Below are 21823 nucleotides of genomic sequence, written 5' to 3' on the forward strand. Positions count from 1 at the left end.
CAAAAAAACAGAATTTAGTGGGGTTTTTTGAAAGATAATTCACAATACTATCCTATTTTTCTGATCTATGAAAACTTGATAATGTTTTAATATATTTAAAGACCAAAAGCATTTGACAGTATGATATCTTCTGTATTTTCTATATTCAGGTAAAAGTTCCATGAAGTCCCTTGGGAAGGTTGGGGGTGTTACACACTCCCATCTGACAAAAACACAGTTTCTGCAGCAAGGCATGAAACAATCAGACAAGGTAAGTTTGAACTTTTCACATTGAGTTATACCATCGTTATTTCACATAGGCAATTTTTCATCACAGTTTTAAGCCCTCTGATACTTTTTAATAATTTCTGGTGTTGCAGCTGGCCTTTTTTTCCAGTCATTGGAAAACCACAGTTGGAATGAATAAGTACAGGTTTAAAATATATGAAAGCAAAGCATGAAAGTGGCTTCTGGGCTTGATGATAGTCACAAAATGAACCAAGAATTGTTCATAAGTGTAATTAACTTATGTAACAAGCATCATCTCCAGAAATGTATGTGCCTCCCAATGGGGACTCAATTACTGAAAGTCATATGGTACAGTTTATCTTTCCTTTTACTTTTGGATCATGCTTTTCACCATTGTTATTCGACTGCATTTCCTAAATTTATTATTTTAGTTCTAGGCATTTGGATTTCTTACACTGCCTAAGTAAGAAGCATAAGTCTATGTTAAACTGCTAGAACATTCACTCTCTTTATACAGTTGATGTTCTGTGTTCCTCCTGATAACTAAAAAGTCAGCAAATAAGAAGATACTTCCTTTTAAATGAGAAAGTGAACATGTTTACCTGTCTTCAACTGTCTTGTTGGAGGGGTAGAATACCTTGAATGAAAATCCACTTCTTGGAAATGAACCCTGAAAGAAAAATGTATATACAAAACTTGCATAAGTAATATACTGTACAAAGAGTAAGAGACACACTTGAATGCGACTGCACGCCCTTCTTATTTTGGTAAAGCATAAGAAAATCTTACAGGATTTATGCAAACACAGTCAGTGTTGGTGACAGTGAAGGGGTCGTATTTATCTGCAATCACGAGCACGTCTGGCAGAGGGTATACCCTCAGGGAGTAGTCATAGGCCCAATACACTGGGCTAACATACAGCGGAAGTGGTGTCAGATGTCCCTGTGATAATATGGTCTTTACAAACTGTAAGATAAACATAAATAGTTAGTTTGAACCATTTTCTACGAGTCAAATTAATTCCTGCACATGGTGATACCCTGTTAATAAAGAAACTTTGAAGCTGGAAATGGGGTTTTTTTGTGTGTCTGTCACTCCCTCCGATTATTAATGATTTCTGGCATAAAGCAGCAGCTGTTTTGTTTGTTGTGTTATGTTTTGGGTTTCTTTTAATACACAAAGTCCTTTCTTAATATTGGTATAGCAGCCAATATTTGAAGATGTCAAAGTTATGTCATTGATCAGACTCTCCAACAGAGAACCTGCTGACTTGTTCCTCCAACCCAGGAAGTACCAACATTGCCATAACTTTTGTGTTATGTTTTTTTGGAGGGGAAGAGGGTTGGTTGGTTTGTTTGTTTCTCATGGCTTTCCTCACAGTACCTGTTAACCATAAGACTCATACTTAGACCACATTTTTTTCCTTGAACTGAGGAAATAATTTGATTCCCAAATGATTTTGATTCCTTTATCTATTCTGGGAGTTGCCCAGCTCCAGACACTATCTGCTCCGTGAAATTCCCTTTTTCATCTGCCAAATTCTAGCCAGGGTATTTTGGTTCCTGAAACTCTCCTCAAGCCCCTTGAAAGTTTTTATTATTATATCTAAATAATCATGTAGCTACTCTTAAGCTCCATTTTCCCCAAAGGGCCAAAATCACTACAACAACTTGGTGGAAGGGTCTGCTGCTGAAAGAAGATGATGTATCAAGCACAGGCCCAGTTATTCCACTTAATACTGTACAAGGCCTAAAGACACTAATAACTCAATCTAAAGGTAGTAACAAAATTTCCTTGTTTTAATTCATCTTTTTACACTGATGGCTGAACTAAAAAAACAAGCGTCAGGCAGAAAAAGGCAGAGAAAAACTGAAGCATGCAAAAGCCACCCAATTCTCTTATCTGCAGAAAGTGTTGCAATACACAATTCTACATTTCCTTCATGATTCCTTCCTTTCCAAGCATGGGAAAGCCATGTGTGAGTACAGGGAAGTGATGGTTTGCAGCATACGCATATATGGATGCAAATGTGCACACCAAAATCAAAGTACTTCATTGTCCACAGTGGATTCTCTGTTCACAAAGGAACTGAGCACTGCCATGATGGAGTGAAGGAAGAAAGGGCTAAATGAAGTTTCTGAGTCAAACAAAGTATCCCTATAAAATAAATAGAAACAGACTCCACCCATCACTGCAATGAGCCAGTACCGCCTGGATCTCTCTCATTCAATTATATCAGGCAGTCCCATCAACTCCTGCTGTGCATTCATTAACTAGAATTTAACTCAGCGTGCTATGGTGATGTATGAAAAGCAGGATTAAGACTTCAAGTGAGAAGGCAAAGGAAGCAGATGACCTTTTGGAAAAGTGACATGCTGCTTTACTGCAAATGTCACTGGATAATACATCAATTTTTTTTTTTTTTTTTTAAAAAAAGGTATTAAACCTTGCCTTCAGGAATCAGTGTATCTTGGTATGACATTCCTTGCTGGTGCACATACACCAGCTGTCAGCTGCTATGACATTCTGCATTCAAGAGCACCTGCAGAGGGACAGTCAGAATGACTCAATGCCATCCTTGGTATCATGGTTTCAGTTATTTTACTGTCAAGATGGAAAGGAAGGTAATAGTACTAAACTTATAGATCCTTCTTACAATCCCTCTTAGCTACTCTAGCAATGTGTGGTAAGTGCAGATCAGAGCACCCTAAATGCTGACCTGCTGATCAAAACAAAAAGTCAAGAAGGGCTGAACACAACTAACTCACATGGTTGGGAATGTCCATGTTGCTGCTGGGGAAGCGGACACAGTTTCTGCACATTTTATTCACCAAATCTTCACGAAAGATAATTATTTCCTGTGTGCAATACTGAATCCTACGTGGAAAACATCAACAAAATTAAATAAATTAAGATGAAACTAAAAGATAGGGACCTGCATTATGAAGTTGATATCCCTCTATTAGAGCAAAATAAAAAAATCACATATGAATTAAAATAATACTTTTCTTCCCTTCAATAAACAGTATTTTTTAGCAGTATTTTCATACTTGTTATCAAACTTTTAGCACTACTTCCTTTCATCAATAATTGATTTATATATTAATGTATTTAAAACTAGTTACAATTAATGCAACGAGAGAATTCTATTAATTTGAAAATATTAAAGACCAATGTTTCCAAAATTTGGTATTTTTAAAAAGTACATATGCACATGAATTAGTCATTCAGTTAAAAAACAACCAACATGAAAAACAGCAGTAAGTTGCACTGTTACCTGCAAGGATTTGTGGTGAAAACTGAAAATGGCACCAGCTGTCTGAATTCCTGAGTAATATTTTTAGCCAGGGGAGGTCTAAAATAAATAGAAACAGATCTATCAACAAAGACACTTTCTTTAACTCAAATTTCCAAAATTTGAAAAAGTGAAGCAAACTGACCTTGGTAAAACAGAACCAGGACCAGGGTCTTCAGGGCCAGGAACAAACACAAATCGACTACTGTAAAAAGTTCAATAAATCACTTTTATACAAAATGATCCTGAAAGTATCTAAACATTGGTTACATACTGCCATTTCTCCACAGATGCATGCAAATAACTTATTCTGGGGCAGAGATAACAGCTCTTCCTGGCCGTAAGAACCACATAAATCACAGCTAAGGCATAAGATACATACCCATTCTTCACTAAAGTGGAAGAAACCTTAAAACTGTTCACTGTGCAAGGGGGACTGACTGTGGGAAGGGAGACAGAGGAGGTTGTGGCAGCCTGGCTCTGAACTTGCTGATAATGGGCTCCACTATCCCATACAAGGACCCCAGATAATCCAGCAGTAGCACACCACAAGAGCCCCACCAGGACACAGGACAGAGGATCAGTACAAGAGATACGCTTCCTTACAACTCACATGAGCACATGGGTTGTGGGCTGTGGCCATTCCTGCTTTTGGGTCTCATTCTAGGAAGTAGGTCTACTTAGGGGCTACTGTTATGAATTCAAATATCAGAAGCCAGAAAGGATAAGCCTGGCTGCCCTCCTGTTTTACTTTCCTTTGTATATTCAAATCTCTGTACAAGGGATTTTGTTCTTCAGGCCTGAAATGGGGTTCCCATAGAGCAGGGACACAAGAAGGAATAAACAGATTCCTTTGCAGGATTGTGTAACTTTGGTTAGTTCTTAAACTAGCAGCCATGGAGAACCATGTATGCAAAAATGGAAAAGATAGAAATGTCTCTGTATAGACAGCAGTCAAGTGTTTCAGATGACATTTTTTGTGGCTGGTACAGAAAGCCTGTAGGTGCTCATAGCAGCATCAAGACTTCAACATCAGTTTATAAAGCAACACTGTTCAGACAGAACCCTGTTGATTTCAAGAGAATTCCAGGGAAAAGGGCTCACACAAATAGCAGTTTTGGGGAACCATGGGCCATGCTTAATCCATGTGGAACATGTTCCAGGAAGAGGCAGTTTACCTTTCCTCACTCAATAGCAGCTTCCATGACCAAGCTATTTTAGATAAAATCAAAACCTTACACTGCTCCCAAAACAAAATTAGAGTCCAGTTACAAAACCAGCTTGCTATCTGATCACAGCTGGCTCACAATAATGAGAAAATATAGTATCTGTTAGTCTCAAAGTAATTAAAGCAAAGGCTCACAAAATAAACAAATTTCCCTCTTCATTGCACTTTGCTGTGTACCTTTTATGAATGCTGGGATATTCACATATAATATCCGCAAGAGCCTTCAAAGAACCTAGAGTCAGGAAAAAAAGCCATCTGGTTAGACAATACAACACCTGGTTAGACAATGAAAACACATTATATGAATCACCCCTAAACTTCAGTACATTAAAATATGTGTCACTTAGAAAATAAGCGTTCCTTCTCTCCTCTCTTAATTTGTTTTGTCATCATTATTTTAATTTAATATACTCGTCAGACTGTTCACAAAGACTTCCCTACCTTTCAGTGACCGAATCTGATTTTTTCCATATGGCGCAGATGAAAAATTCCCACAAAAGAAAAAGCAGGTTGGAGGCGCAGCTGAATAACCTGGTAAAAGAGAGTATCTGTGAGTATATCCATTCCCTTCATCATCTTTCAGCCTCCAGACCATTCCACGAAAGGCAGAAACTCAAAGAGCACTTCAAGCTCTGCTACTATTAATACACCTGAACTATTTTCTTGATATCAGCTTTTGTTAGCTTAAAAAGGGTGATAGCAACATACAAATGTCACTAAAAAGAGCCCTCTGTTATTTAAAGACCCAGTTTCAACAGTATTCATTGCGTGTTCCCAACTAACTACTGACCCAGTCATTATAATTGTACTTTGCGTCACTATATAAATAATATATAATATATAAATAATTATTATAGATATAATAAGTATTATATAAGTAATACACTTTAAAAATGTGCTATTTCCTTTAAGAGAAAAATAGCAAGCAATAGCAATGGGTTACTATTAACCTCCATGCATCATTTTAGTTGAAGGGCTATGTCAACATTAAATTCACTCTTTGGCATTATAAAGCAACAGGAACTGGAATTGCCTTAGCATTTTAAGAATCTGAGGAATCCTCACAATATCACTAATCACCCAGAAACACACACTTTATAGCAAAAAGAGAAAAAATAAATCTGATTCCCATCCCTAAAATAAAAATATCTACTCATTCATGCATCTCACATTCCAGGTTACTCTCCATTTTCTAACATGCAGTACCAGACCTGGATTTACTTCACTATTTTTCCACCTATTTGGTAAATAGGACAGAATTGTTTATGCCAGAGAAATGGCTCATCGATGTTTTTGCCTTGCTATTCCACTCAGCTATTTTTTTCTAGTTTGTAATTATGAAGTTTATTGCTTGCCTATTTAAAAAAGTCTCAAAACAGTAAATGCAATGTATGCATCTTTGCCAATAGTGTTCAGTGTATTAACTTCAGTGACTAAAGTCCCTTTATTACTTCAGCAGACACAAAGTGAGGCCAAGTTCAGTTTGCTTCAACAATCTTGACAACTTTCATCAGGACAGTGAACTGGTTTTGTAACTTTTGTGTGAGTGTGGTAATTTGTATCCTATTTTCTTCACGTGAGTAGCAATTTCCCACCCTTAATTTTATGTTGTTTATTTTTAAAGCAGCCACCCTCTACCACTTCCATTCTACCTAGAACTGAAAGGACAACCTGTTCCAAAACTGCCCTGGAATAACAAAGAAGCAATTCACAGGCATTGCAGATGCTTGCTATCCAAATGTTGTCAACATTACTAACGTAATGATACATGGAAGAAACAGTTCATATTTTAAGAGTAACTGACATTTTTTTCTCTGGTAGAAACAGAAAGCATCTGAGGGACTGCTGGGCTCCAATGAATTAAGTTTTTAAACTAAGCCTCAGTCTTAGTTTAAACTAAGCATAAGAAGAACTTTCACAAGCAAGGGAAACATTCTTGTCAGAGTACATAAAATGGCTACTGTCCAAAACAATATTAGTATTAAGTGATTTATGAATGTCCTGGGTTCAGCAGCAGCAGTCAGTTTTTCTCCTTCTTAGTAGCTGGTGCAGCGCTGTGGTTTTGACTTTCGGCCTGGGAATAATACTGATAAAGCCGATGTTTTCAGTTGCTGGTCAGAATGTTTACCCTGACCAAGGACTTTGTGAGTCTCATGCTCTGCCAGGGAGGAGGGGAAGCCGGGAGGAAGCAGGCACAGGACACCTGACCCAAACTAGCCAAAGAGGTATTCCATACCACAGCACGTCATGCCCAGGAGGTAGAACTGAGAGTCCCCGGAAGGGCTGGATCACTGCAGGGTGGGGGCGAGGTACCGGTCAGTGAGCGGTTGTATTTTCTTCCTTTATTTCCTTTATCATTATTATTATTGGTGATAGCAGTAGTGATTTGTGTTATACCTTAGTTACTAAACTGTTCTTATCTCAGCCCATGGGAGTTGCATTCTTTTGATTCTCCTCCTCGTCCCTCCAGGAGCAGAGGGAAGAAAGGTGGGGGGGGAAGTAGACTGCGTGGTTCTGATTTACGGCCTGGGCTTAAACCACAACAATGAAAAGGAAGTGTCACCTTGCAAAAATAGGATACAATCCAGTTTTTAAAAACCAGTAGAGAAAGATCCAAAAGAAATAAAATAGCAACCATGAAATGCAAATAGCTGTCACTAAAATTAGAGTGAGACTTCACTGGCTTTGGGCTGGGGTTCAGTGTGATCCTACAAAAACACGCAACAGTGGGCTTACTCTAGCTTTCTCAAAATGGGAGTTCATAAAAAATGCACAATACAGCAAAAACAGAACTCCTGAAAATTGTTGCCTGACTTTAAAAGTATACTTTTGAGAAAAGGCACATAACCCACTGTCTTGCTCTCTTGCTGTACACTGTCCAGCTTGCCCTGCCTGACAGGGATGCTCATGTGAGTGACCACAAGACGAAGAGTTCACAAAGCTAAACCAGCATAAAACTAATTCTCCCACAAAAGCAATTAGCTTTCTGCTGAGGTATTCCCTGAATTAGCTCACCATGGGGTCAGACTTCCCAGCCCACGCCAAAGAGGGGACATGGGACACAGCCACAGCTGGAGATCGAGGACCAGCCAGGCATCAGACTGCCTTGCCGCATTCATCCACTCACCAAGGCTGCTAAGGGCTAAGGAAAATGGTAAAAATTCACTTAAACAAGGCTCATAGTCAAAGCAGTTCTCACCTACCTGAAAACATTGTGTGAAGCTTTTCCAGTACTTCTGCTTGGTCCAGCCATACATCAGAAAGAAATACAAACATGGCATTTTCATTTTCCTCCTCCAGCTGCTTTAATTTTGCAGAAGCTTTTACTGAAGTTGATGAAGGTCCTCCAAAAAAGTTTATATTCCCATAAAAGGCTCTACATCATTGAAATATTCAAGTTAGTTCTTTTTTTCTCCTTCTCAAATCATTAGCAGTTTTGATTATGATTCTCTTAAACAATTTTAATTATGATAGGTACCTCAGATGGTATCAATAATCATTTAGTACTTCATGGAGAAACCAAGGAAGAGAAATAGTAGTCACCTAGACATAAAGCAAGGGTGTTGCCCTGCCATAACTTAAAAGATCATAGAATCATAGAATAGTTTGGGTTGGAAGGACCTTAAAGCTCATTCAGTTCCAACCCCCCTGCCACGGGCAGGGACACCTTCCACTAGACCAGGTTGCTCAAAGCCCCGTACAACCTAGCTCATACTAGGGTAATGTTTATCCTGGGTTCTTTCCCACATTCATTCTTTGAGCTACAAGGAATTTCTTATTCCCTTGTAGCAATTATCTAATTTTATGTCTGAGAAGGGCTTAGATCCCGACTGCTGTTAATATGAAGAACCCAAGGGTTCTTGAGAGGGTTTTTCTGCTAACACCGCAAGCTTTAGTGCTGGTCCAAGTACACTAATAAGTCACAGAACCGCTTCCTTAAAACTGTATTTATTTTGAAGCATTTGGGAAGGGAGAAGAATAGCATACTTTAATGTCACAGAAATTATAAAATAATGTGCTTATTAGAAACTAAAAACAAAATATAGAGTGAGTCTGACAAAAGTCACTTTTATACCTAGTGTTTGCAGAAGGCTCAGTAGGTGGAAATCCAAAAGCATTCACATGAAAAACTTCATCTTCATACCAACCTAAGAGGTTTTTGAACAACAAAATAACCCTTAGTTTTTCTAACAACGTCATGTCCTAGACATTAGTCAGACAATTGGCAGCTGTGCTGCATAGCTAGTCCCAGCCTCCATCAATCCTCTTCTTGTGATTGCACCAGTCCCAGTGGTGTTTAGTGGTGAACCAGACCAGGGAACTACCTGGCTGAAAAACAGGCTGAGCAAGAAACCGACTATTTTTATTTACCCCAGACACTTCTTTGAATGGATTTGCTGCAAAGACACATAAACAACCTTCTCAACCCAACTAAGTAAGAATGTAGGTGAACAGAAATCATTTTTGCTGGCCCTCCCCCAGAAGAGGCTCCATCAAACGGCACCCTTTCTCAAGAACTGTCTCACTCATTAGAGGAACAGAAGCAACAGGGTGGTACTTATCTCTGCTATCATTTGTGCTCCTAAATTCTATTTACTTTACAAATTCTAAACATAAAACACATTATTTGAAAACAGATTGGGATTATGTACATTACACAGAGTAATATTGCAAAAACATAAATGTCCACTATTTTGCTGAAACAAGGCTCCAAACCTGCAAGTCCTTACATAATTTTAATGAAGACTCGTTAAAGCCTCTGAAGGACCAAAGCTTTGCCAACAGAAACCAGCATTTTCAGATTGTTAAATCATACTGATTATTCTAGTCTGTCTTCCTAATCCAGTCATATCTCCTTCAAACATGTTGGAGCTAGGCTAAGGCCAATCCACAAAGCTGCTACAGATGCTCACATCCCCCCAAAATCGCTGAAAATCACAATTTTCAGAGTTCTGTTCTCTGCCTTCAGAGCGCACATGGTAAGAGGCAAGGCTTCTGGCCAAAAATCTCAGGCACAAACTCAGCTTCTGGTCAAGCCTCATCAACATGAGACTTGTCTGTTCAGCCACATCTGGCACACATGTAACTGCAGCAATAGCCATTAACAGAATAAATTACTACAAGCTAAGAAAAATAGTCTGCTTTACCTTCTGCCAAAACAAAGCACGATTCAGTATATAAGCCACTGTGGAACTGGTGCAGAAATGTTAAGAAATATATTTTTCTTAGATCAGGTCTCTTAAACTTGTTCTTCAGCCAAAGTTTGCTTCCAGCTGGTGTAATGCATTTGGACACTACTGAAAGTTCATAGGTTGCCTTTAAGAGCCAGGCAATTACCTGGTAACTGAGCAGGTAAGTTCATAAACAGCCCACAAACAGGAACACACTCTACTTCCACTAGGAGGTACACTAACCTTGTCCTAACACTCTGTGAAAGGGCACTGAGCTGCAGCAACCAAGTGATTTGAAAAGAAGGAAAAAGAGCTGCAGTTCTCAATACATAATTTTTAATGGTCAGCATTGATTTACTATTCAATTTAAAATTCTTCAGGCCTATAAGAAATTTTTTTCAACTCTTACATCACAAAAAAAGGATATTGCTTTACTAAGGTCTAGTTGGACGACTCCCGTAGGGTCTTCTAGGAAAAATTTCCCCTAAAAAACAGTATTCATTAAAAAAGAAAAGTACACCCAAAGACATAAATGATTTAATCAGAAGCATCTATCAGTCAGCATTTAGAAATAATTTAGCCATTTTTAATATTGCAAGCTTAGCACATACTGGCAGAACTGAAAACAATGTAGTTTATAGTAAGTGTATCTTAGCACCTTCCCTTTGAGCTGCTGCAGTTTGGATTGCTGGTGCACCCCTCCCCTACTAACAGAGTCCTATGCAGTGCCAAGTCCAAACATAGTCATTGGAAGCTCCAGCATTTCAAGAAGGGGCACACCTAAAAAGTGTATCTGGTTCTGGTTGCTGACATAAAGTATTAGAAAATTCTGCAGTAAGAAGACAAAGAGATTTTCCCTCACACACTAGCACCAACTGCTTGTGGAAGTCTCTGCTTAGCGAATGGTTCTTGCACTGCTGACGTTGATGGAAGTTCTGCCACTAACTTATATGACAGGATAAAGTGATGAGAATTGAAGTCTTATCATTTTCTAATATATTATAACACTGAATGAATGGTGACTTGGACACTCCACAATAAAAAGCAACCTACCTCCTTAAGCTGAGTTATCATCCCAAGCACAATCAGTTCTCCCACTTTAGCTGTATTGCCCAATAGAGCTTCTATTGTTTTAAGCTGGAACCAAAGACAAAGAATCAAGAGTTAAATCAAGCTCTCCACATATCTATTCACAAGCAGGAAAGACAAAGCACCTTACAGCATATGTTTTTACATAATACACAAATGAGCTATGAGAGAATACAGGCTCATTAGAAAAATCAGGGGAAAATTTCTGAACGTCAAATGTAGCAAAGTTTAGGAAAAGATTTCTAATAATTGCTGCTAGCATAAAGAACTGCTTAGTGAGTAAATATTTATTGTGATTATTTTGCTTACAACTGGATTAAAACTGAAAAGAATAAATGGCAATTTCTACTCTTGCTTATGAATGTCAGTCATAGGAACTGGATCCCCAGCAGGGTCACAGGGCTAGTCTACACCCACAGAGTAACACTAATTACTTTTATCAAGGAACCTTTAACGGATGAGAGAGAACACTCCAGAGTAAGATAGGTAACATCACACAACATGCTGTCTGCAGTTTCTAGACAAACATATTTTGATCTGATCAAACTGCAGTTAAGAAAGACAATCCTTCTACAACACCAGCAGAAGCAATGCATTTGCCACTGCTGACAGGGAGGACAGAATGCAGTCAAGGGAGAAAGGTGCCTACAAAGCCTGGATGGAGACAAAGGCTCAACTCATCTAAGGGCAGTTGCTTTTTTTCTGTGTGATGGCATGCGTTGAACAGGGAGAAGTAGGGAAGTTGAGCAAAGTTGTTATTTGGTACCCAGTGACACACATATTCATCTCTTTTCAAAAATATGTAATAACTAGATAATATAGTGAGAGCGTTTAATGAGAAAGCTGAGATGGGAACAGAACAGACTGAAGTTATTACCTTATTCAATTGTAGGTTTGTGAATTTAGTGCTTATGAAAGAAAAAAAGCAGGGAAGATACCCCCAAGCAGAGGGAAGCAAAGTGTGATAAGCTGAACAGCTAATGCTCTTTCACGTCAGGAAGCCACATTTCTCTTGCACTTCACAGCTGCTTTTCAGTGCTTTGGTCATGCTGATCTGAGCCAAATAACTGCATTTTTGACACACAGGCTAAAAATGATCAAAAATAACTCATTTGCACTGATTACTCATATTGGATGCAAAACTAAGATGTCAATGGAGAACTATTACTGCAGCAAAGTATAACACAAGTACAGTTCCCTTGCAAGGAAAAGAAAAAAAAAAAAAAAAGAAAAAGAAAACCAGATATTTTACCTGGAATTTGCTCCTACTCTCATCAGGATGCGAAGCGACTACTGGAGGAGTAAACAACTCATGTCTATGAGTCCTCTGCAGAAACCAAAATTGAAGTAATCCAGTTTAAAGATAAATGAGCACCGTCAAAAGGCCAGTTCATTCCAACCACTATACAAAATACTTTTAAAAGTTCCCTTACTCCATTTTGTTCAGCAATGTTTGTTTCTTACTCTGTTTTATCCAGTAGCACTTGATTTGTTGAGCACAATCAGTTCTTTTGACAAGAATTTTCTTCTAGGAAATAGATGATACTGGACAATAAAACTAAGCTCAAAAATGTAACATCAAAGCAACTGTAATGCTTCTAAAAAGTCATTCCTGCTACCTAAAAGGAAGGAGTGAGAGAGCAAGGGAAGGTAAACTGTATTAAATGCTAACTGTGGAAATGAGCAGGTTTCTCTTCAGGGTGGGGCCTTATTAAAACTAACCAATTTTTACTTTTTAGTAATAGCAGCAAGCTAAACTAAGAGATAAACTGCAGAGAGCATAAAGAAAATGCATTGTAGGAATTTTCACTTCTTTTTTTTTCATGCAGTCTAACAGCCTCCCCTTAGAACAAACCTATTGCTACCAGCCCATGCAATACACACACTAATTTCTACCAGCCGCCCCCACCCACACAGTGACCTGAACTTTCACTTTCCCAGAGGTTGGAAAGGAGTACCTATGACAACCAAACACAAAACCTGTACAACAGAGAGTCTGTGTGAAACTATTAGGGTGCTATAGCACAATGCAGTCTAGGAAAAGGTTTCAGGATATGTACACGCTACGGACACCTCTAGCTGTTGTTCACAGAAGCCCTGTTTTGTGTGAGTGTGCCCATTGCAGCAGGTTTCACTAATCCTAATCACTGTCTGTATCAACTAAAACTTCTTCAGCTAATGGTTAACTGGTGTTCTAGGGGAGAGGTTCCCAAATTGCAGCATACATACTCCTAGTGGCAGCAAATCCCCTGGTATACAAAGAGTTGTTACTACTCTGGGGTATCTGACCCTGTGCATGCAACTACCATGTGGTCCAAAGGATGAGCAGTTCACACAGGCAGCCAGGTGCCTCCTGCTGCCTACAGGGTGGTACAGACAGAAACTTCTGCTTGCTGTCTGTGATCAGCAGCTCACTCCCCATCCCGTCACTGCTCCCACTGGGCTGCATGACAGAGAGAAGCAGAATGAGCAAGCAGGTGATGGGGGGCTAAATCCCAGCCTGTGGGGTGAGTGGAAAAAAGGAAAGCACAGGTTTGTGACCCTGTTATGAGGGATAATAGTGAGTGTTGAGGGACTGTGTGCACTGGTCCAGAGCTACTACCTACAGCTACTGTCAAATCTTCAGCTATGGTCACAGTGGTGCAGAGCAGACCACGTTGGGGAATCTGTTCTGAAGTTGCTCAAAAGACAAGATGCATACTCTATCAGGAGATGACATGGGGTGGCTGGCTCTCACTGAGCATTTTGAAAACTGGAAAATGAAAAACTTAACTAAACCAGAAGTGAATTTCAATGCTCCAGTACTCTTCTGAATGAGAACTTCAGGTTTGCAGTATCTCAACAACCACCACATACAATGACATGCTAATCAAACATAGTCCAGAGCTACACTACAGAAGGAAAAAGAGCAAGACACATAAAAATACAAAATCCTCTCTTATGACATGACGCGAACATGTAGAAACACATGAATCCATCATGCTGTATGGTGCCAGTTGAGACTGATAAACCTTAGTACAGATCCTGTTCTTACTCAGATTTTATTTAAACTGTAGCTTACAAAAGCACCTCAACACAAAGCATTGTTGTACATCTAAGAATAAAAAACCATCCCAGCATTTTGCTTATGTATTTTGTTAAATAAAGCAAAACTTTTTTCTGACCTGTTGTAAGATGGAGTAGCGTTCACGAAACAACTCCGCTTTATCTCTGGCAGTTCCAAATAAATTTGGTACAGGAAAGTTGGTCATTGACAGGCTACAATAAGTTTAACACAAGATTAAAAAAGGTACACTCCACACACAGAAATGACTTATTGATCTGAAAGTTGTAGGAGGCTGCAAAAGCTATAACACTACTGCATAATTTATTTACTCAATGAGGAAGATTTCTGCTAGGAATCCTGTGTTTCTGCACCTTGAAGGCTACATCCATTTAATTTCCCTTTAACTCACAGGCCTTGAGATTTAACTTTCCTGAATGGGACTCTGCAGAAATCAGTTTTTAAAAAAAAGGAGGTACACCTTTTAAGTGGCATGAAGAGTATTTTCTTCCTCTCGGTTAGCAGATTGCCTTCATGGAGCTCTCTGTTCCAATAGCCTGGAAAGCTAGAATGTGGCACTGGAATAAAACTCCTACTGCAAACACACAGATTGCTTTTGCTGGACTGTCAGAATCATGGGCCAAGGCTAGAATATGAAGTGCACGTTACATGAAGGTTGCTGCAAGCCCTTGCAATGAACACCACTATGCATCCCTCAACTAACATCACTCAAGCTTCTTAAAAGCACAGCTTCTTTTTGGCTTAGCAGTTCGGCTTGCTTGCTGTTAAGGGTAAATTCTTTAGTTAGCAAACTATTTACAACCAGTTCCTCCAATTACTTCTTTCTTTCTCCAACCTCCTGAGATACCAATTGCTCCTAATTTTTCTTTTTTTAGCTCTTGTAGCTCTCCCTAGAAATGTCCCAGGGCTTCAGGACATGCAAGCTACAGTCTAAGAAATAAATACATGCAACAGACAAAAAAAAATTAAACAGCCAAATTGGGGGCAGGGGGGGGAACCATCAAAAAACAATCCAATCCTTAGTCTTACTGTCTCTTTTATTCATCAGATAGTATAAACATGGTTGCACATTCTACTATCTGATAAACACTGAAGTTTCAGAGCCGGTAACATCACAGCAGCACAGAATACCCTGCTATGAGAGATACAGGTCCCCATTTCAGTTTCATCCTACTGGACTAGGGAAAACCCAATGGCACATTTATTTATGAGCCAGCATTCATCATGGACTGGCTCTTCAGAGACTAAGAAACAAAATTGTCTTACTTTCTCACTCAGGTTTGAGATGAGTAGACCCAAGAGGAAAAGACTATAAACCAGAACTTTTAACCATATAGAAACAGAGGCTTTTTTCTTAAAACAAGAAATGGTTGAAACTTAAAATATGCAAGACTTACGGTAGAAACTTCTTTCTTTCTGAATTATAAATATAATGTGGAATATCAAAGGCTCCAATAATGTTGAAAACATTTTCTCTGAAATAAGAATACATTTACAACATTACCTAAAGTGGATGAAAGGGTAACAAAACATGTTGAATAAAATTATATTTGTTTTTCTCACTATCACTCTGTGTTATTATAATTTCTCCCACATCACTTTACTTACTGGATACTACTGGATTTTCTAATTCAAAACAGTAAACTCTTCAGTAGTTCATTTAGACATGAGAGTAGGATACATCTCCTCCCATTACCATCCTCTGCTATCTTTTTTGACAACAGAGCAGCCTTGGCGTGGTTTATGTGAATAGGTTTAAACAATGGACATGCACAACTCTTCAGATGATTGAAAGCTGATACATCCCATTATATTTACTGGTCCAGCTCTTTCCTCTGATGCCTCTCATTTCCCTCTTACTGTGAGTGGATCAAATTCATCAGAGTACATAATATTATCCCACGAACCTTCACTAAGGTTCATGGACAACCATCACTGCCCATCAAACACTGATGTCTTAGGCTTCAGAGTGCATTTCTTATAAAACTTTGCCTTCAAGCTTTCTGCATCATAATTCCAAAGAGTTGTACAGGCTGGCCCTGTGATCATAGGGCTTTTCCCTTTAGATCTCTGTATTAAGAATACATGCATACAGAGCTCTCTTCAATTCTGGAGTGAAAAATACATTAAGTATATAAAATGACACAAAGAAAAGTCACTCTCAAACTGTCTGCATCATAAAGGTTCCAACAACAAAGAGAAAAGTAGAAACCAAATTTGCTTCATATTGAGAAACTGCAGGTATCTAATTGACATGCCTACCAAGCCATTTATTCTCATGCTTTGCATTATGATGCCAATACACAACATAAACACTAAAGGAAACACATTCATCGCAATCACAAATTAATTCTCAGAAACTCAAGTAATTGCTCTCTGCTTTGTTATCAGAGAGTGGAAATCAATCAGCCCTGCCATACAAAAAAAGCAGAAACAAGCACCATGGAGGAAAATTTCCAAGTGCCTTCAGAAAAGAAGTATATTATGAAAGGCAAAAAAAAAAAAAAACTTAGAGAATTTTTATCTAGAGAAAAGCAAATAAAGACATGAATGGAAATAACAAGTTCTCTCTACATTGGTTTATTTTATTGGTTAATATTCTACCTGTGTCACATGAAAAACATAACCACAGCATTTTAATTCCAGAATGTCAGCATTATATTTAGAATTCCCTGAAGGCCTATCCACGAGAACAAACTGTCTTAGAAGGAACATTACTAACCTTCAAAGACAGTACCAGGAAGACAAAAGCACAAAGCAATTACTGCATGTGTAGCACCACAGAAAACTCCTGACATTTATTTCCTGAGAAGAACTAAGAGAATGCATACCAACTCCCATAAACCTCAAATGAAAAAGAATGTTACTGTACATAGTTTCATCTGATGCCTGGCTACATTCTTGGACAGCTGCTTCCACTGTGGATTGTTCAACCATATTAGATGACACTGAAAAGAAAATTTCAAAGGATTAAAACTGCAGCCTGTGGAAAGCAGTAAGAAAGTAAATAGGTCTCAAATATCTTGCAAAAAATGGTTCAGTCTTCTCAGAGGAATTTATTACAGAAATAAGTGTATTGTCAGTAAGCTAATGACACACAATGTTTTCTCTTCAGAAAATGATCACTTAATATTCTTACCAGGATACATCTCTACTGAAAAAATAACCCCCACACATACTGAGCCCACCATTAATTCACTAAATATGGAGAACAAGACAATTATAGTTTATGCAAAGCTGCCAAATATACTACAAATGTGTTAGATCTGAGCTTTCACATTCTAGAGGTTAATTTTATTCCAGAACATTATCACACAGATTGCTGTCATAAATTTTAAGTATTCAAAGAGTTTAACACAATTTTGGAGATAGGCATGTTGTTGTCTTTGTGGATTTATATTGATAATTGAAATTAAAAATATTTCTAAACACCAACGTTTTGCTGAACTTGAAGGGAAGACCAACCAATCCAGATTGACAAAAGGACTTGGTCTACATTACCAAGTGTAACTGCTGGGCTCCCAGAATAGAAATCAGTAAGTGAAAACTTGCCCTTGAGTTCCCTATTCAGGGCACAGGACTTAAAATCACAATTCCTGTAAGACGGGGATGAACAACAGAACAAAAGGGGCACTAAGGGAGCCTAGCAGGACTCACAGGAGAGACCAGCATTCTGGTCTACAAACCTCTATCCCTAACCTCCAATGACTCACAGACATGAGCTGGACAACATGCGAACTTATAGCACAAAAATTATGCCCTAGACAAAGACATGTTGAGAATGCACCAACTGCATGTTCTACATTGGCCCTACAGCTTCTTGTACTGATAGAAATTTGTTCAAAAATGTGGACGCATTAATTTGTACCAGCAGGCTTTACGCTGGTACATAACCAGGTATATAACCATGATCAGGACCAGTTTTTTAAACTACTTTTATTCCCTGTTTGATCAATTATGATCTGTTATTGCATGAATAGTGCAAGAACATAAAGTCATAACTTCTGTAGTCTATTCTCTAGTAAAACTCTGGAACAAGCATGTGACCACTCTTGATTTAATTAGGTTTGAATAGGCTACACTGGGAGTTTCCTGAACTCATCTAAGGCCTAGTATTTATTTGAGATCACATTATCTGGATTTCAATCTTCTTCGCCAAAAACTGGAAGTGAGCCCATTTCCTAGTTCTCATGAGCTCTGATCAATAAACACATATATGTCAGGCATCACACCTCTGTCAATCACATTCTTTTAACTGGAGGTGCTACAACTCCTGTTTTGTGCTGTCAGACTGTGTCAAGTGTATTTTGAGCTACTATCCCATGCCTTTCATGGTGCACAGGAACACTGGATCTGTGTACCTTAGGACATACTGTTCCAGTTAAGGAGGTAGTCTCCAGACAAAATTCCTGTCAAGATGTGGAGTTTTGGCCATGCTCAGAACCAAATGCATCATGAGAACTTTACCAGAAAAAGCTTAACTCTCCAAGCCTCATGTTTTTATGGGATTTTCCAGGAGTTTGCTGGATTGCAATTTTGGACTTAGTCATTTATAGAATCTGATGTACTTTCACATGCCAAGCTGGTATATCTGCTACAGTGCCCCAGCTGTTATCAACACCTTCTGCCCGATGTTACTATCCTGAGATCAGGTTCACGTAATGCCAGCATCTGCCTTGCTGCTTTGGAGAACAGCCAGGTGATGGTAAAACTTCAACCACAGTAGGTATAAGTTAGTATGCTGGACCATTACACTGGGGCACTTGTATCTCCTACTCCACTTGGATGTGAGGGAAGTCATCTCATAAAGGAATGCAACTGTTTTCTTCTTGCAGTCACAGCTAGGCTCCTCGAATTAGAGCTGCCAACAACCCTTTTCCATACCTAGACTACTGAATAACAAGTTAATTAAATTTTTCATTATTTCTTTGGTTTATTTTAATATTTAAAATCACAGTTTTAGATGCAAAGATGTCCACACAAACTCACCTAAGTGCTTTTAGTAACTGGCATTAAAAAATTTGACCACTCTTGGAAAAGTCAGGAGGTACCAGGCTGCCAACTTTTTTAATGGCATAAATATCTTTTTCTGCCATTACAAACTTCAGTATTGAACAAAACAAAATGTCAGCAAATACATTTATCTTGATCAACCCAGAGACTAGAATGATAACTCAGTGCATATGTTGCCAATATCTCTATCTTTGTCTCAATAACTTTCAAAGCACAAGACAAACTTTGCAAGCTTAAGAAAACAAATTGTTTACTTACAAGGCTGTTTTTCAACGGCATCAATGACATTTTCAATAACATCATCAAGTTCTACTTCACTGATGGACTGAAGAGCTTCAGTAAGATACTTTAGAGCATCCCTAATTCCAGTGAAGAAAGTCAGCTCAAAAAGCAATTAATATTCAACACCATTTATACGAACTACGCCAATTTTGGCAGATGTGCACATAATCACTAAATGGCTTATGACAAAAAAAGTAGAAATAATCAGTACTGTGTAACATTGCACTAGTTAACAAAAAACTCATCAGCATTGAAAACATTGAGGATAAGCAGATACAGGGAACCTCATTTTCATACAATCATGGAAAGATTCATGTCAGAAGGGACTGCTAAGGTCCAGCTTTCTGGTCTAACAGCACAAGGCTGGTCATGATGCTCACAGCACAGTCCAGTCAAATTCTGACCATCTCCAAGGATGGAGCTCTCACCCCTCTCTTGGCCTGGTGCTTCACGACTCTTCTTGTGAATTATTTATTCATAGGACTGTAGAAAAGCCCACACTGGAAAGGACCTCTGCGGACCATCTGGTCCAACTTTCTACTGCAATCCAGGACCTCCACTGAGCCAAGTCTTGAGTATTTCCAGTGAGGGAGATTCCACCCACTTCTCTAGTCTATGTACTCCAAAGTTCATTTGCTCTTATAGTGAATATTTTATTTTAACATTGTGCCCATTGCCTCTTGCCCTGTCACTGCGTATCCTTGAGAAGAAAGGACCTGTGTATTCTCTATAGCCACCTTTTAGGAAGGCTGGGATTAACCAGATCATAGAATCACAAAACCACTGAACAGGTTGGGTTAGAAAGGACGTTAAAGATGATCTAGTTCCAAGCCCCTACCACGGGCAGGGACATCTCACACTAGACCAAGTTGCTCTAAGCCCCATGCAACCTGGCCCACATCACAACGCGAGACCCTGAGGCGGGTCCCGAAAGCGGGAGGTAGGCTTGAGGAAGCCATTGGAAGACCCTCCCCCGAGCGGAGCGGGTCCCGACGAGACCCTGGGTCGCGCTGCGCCCACCGCCCCAATCCCGACGCTACTCACGCCCGCAGCAGGAGCCCGCGCAGCCGAAACGCGGAGCTCAGACGGCGCCGCAGCCGCTCCGGCTCCATCGCGAGCAGTTGGCGCCAAACGGCGGCTCCGCCCCCGCCGCCCTGGGCCTGGGCCTGCCCCGCGGCAGGCGGGGGCTCCAGGGCCGCCGCGCAAGGCCGGCGCCCAGCTCTGGGCCTCCAGTATAAGAGGGACCTGGACTTGTTGAAGCAAGTCCAGAGGAGGCCACGTAGATGCTCAGAGGGCTGGAGCAGCTCTGCTATGGAGGCAGGCTGAGAGAGCTGGGCTTGTTCAGCCTGGAGAAGGTTTGATTTCAGTTAGGTATTAGTTAGAAGTTCTTCCGTGTGAGGGTGCTGAGGTTGCCCAGAGAAGCTGTGGCTGCCCCATCCCTGGCAGTGTTCAAGGCCAGGTTGGATGGGGCTTGGAGCAACCTGCTCTAGGGGAAGGTGTCCCTGACTGTGGCAAGGGGTTGGAACTAAAACATTTTTAAGGTTCCATCCAACCCAAACCACTATGATACTTACAACCCCTCTTCTTTCCCTGTAGGCTCTGGTGCAGGTTGCACTGCATCTCCAGTAGTCCAGAGTCTCTCTCCAACTTCAGTTTTACCTGCAGTAAAACATCCATCCTATTACAACTGGCTGTGAATAGGTCTTGCTTGTACTCCTGTGCCTGAACCTTATTTTCACCTGTCGATGCCTTCAATGTTAGATAGTGTGGGATATTTCTCCCCCATTCTTCCTTTCTTCTCATGAGGTTCACAAGCCCTGGACGGGGGCTGTTACAACCTGCTGTTTGTTGGTTGCTTGCTTGTACAATTTCATTTGTAACTCTGCCTTGCCTTTAACTACTGTTCTGTAGGGCTCTTTCTGAGCTAGAAGGGTGCACTTTTAGGCCCTTAACACGCCAACAGTAATTGTCCCACCTGGGTGCTAAGCTTCCTAGGACATTTTTCAGTTGACCAAGAATTAAGTTTAGGGTGAACTCTCAGTTCTTCAGTTTATCACTACTCATTGTGTCAGCACTGTCTAATAGAGACCCCTTCCAGTAGGTATAGAGCACAATAACCCTGTGGCTCATACAGTTCCTCTCTTGTGGAGCAGCTCCTTTCTCTCCAGACAAAAAATGCAAGGTATTTAATTCAAACACTCTGAGCCTTGTCTCTCAAAATACAGCTTTATTCCGCAGAAGGCCCACAAAACAACTCTGAAACTTCCTCAGTCAAAAGACTGCAGGGATATAAAGATGGATAAAAAAAGTCAGGCTATTTTCTATAGTCAATTCTTGACTACATAATTTATAATCACTCCTCATCTGGGAGCAAGCTCGTGGGTGAAGCTGTATCTACTCTCTTTAGACAAAAAGCCACCATCTGACAAGTCTCAGCTATTTTGGCAGGAAAT

The 21823-nt window shown here is 39.7% G+C and overlaps 1 protein-coding gene across 3 annotated transcripts; it reads right to left on the reverse strand.

The window, feature by feature from the left end:
- Positions 1 to 804: 804 nt before the first annotated feature.
- Positions 805 to 20482, reverse strand: POLE2 (DNA polymerase epsilon 2, accessory subunit; the record flags this gene model as incomplete). 3 transcript variants are annotated; one of them, XM_080619617.1, is made up of 18 exons in its annotated part: positions 805 to 898; positions 1018 to 1194; positions 2997 to 3105; positions 3506 to 3583; positions 3669 to 3725; positions 4929 to 4983; positions 5193 to 5282; positions 7955 to 8127; positions 8827 to 8899; positions 9899 to 9944; positions 10332 to 10406; positions 10976 to 11059; positions 12264 to 12338; positions 14176 to 14269; positions 15473 to 15550; positions 16948 to 17023; positions 19347 to 19447; positions 20415 to 20482. In XM_080619617.1, the coding sequence occupies 18 exons, from the start codon at positions 20480 to 20482 to the stop codon at positions 827 to 829; spliced, it is 1581 nt and encodes a 526-aa protein (XP_080475743.1). In that variant the 3' UTR covers positions 805 to 826. The 3 variants fall into 3 exon arrangements, with proteins under 3 accessions (XP_080475743.1, XP_080475742.1, XP_080475744.1); XM_080619616.1 differs by having other exon boundaries at positions 3669 to 3728; XM_080619618.1 differs by lacking the exon at positions 15473 to 15550 and having other exon boundaries at positions 3669 to 3728.
- Between the last annotated feature and the right edge of the window lie 1341 nt (positions 20483 to 21823).

Source organism: Psittacula echo, assembly GCF_963264785.1.
Source record: "Psittacula echo genome assembly, chromosome: 5".
In the NCBI taxonomy this organism is placed as follows: domain Eukaryota; kingdom Metazoa; phylum Chordata; class Aves; order Psittaciformes; family Psittacidae; genus Psittacula; species Psittacula echo.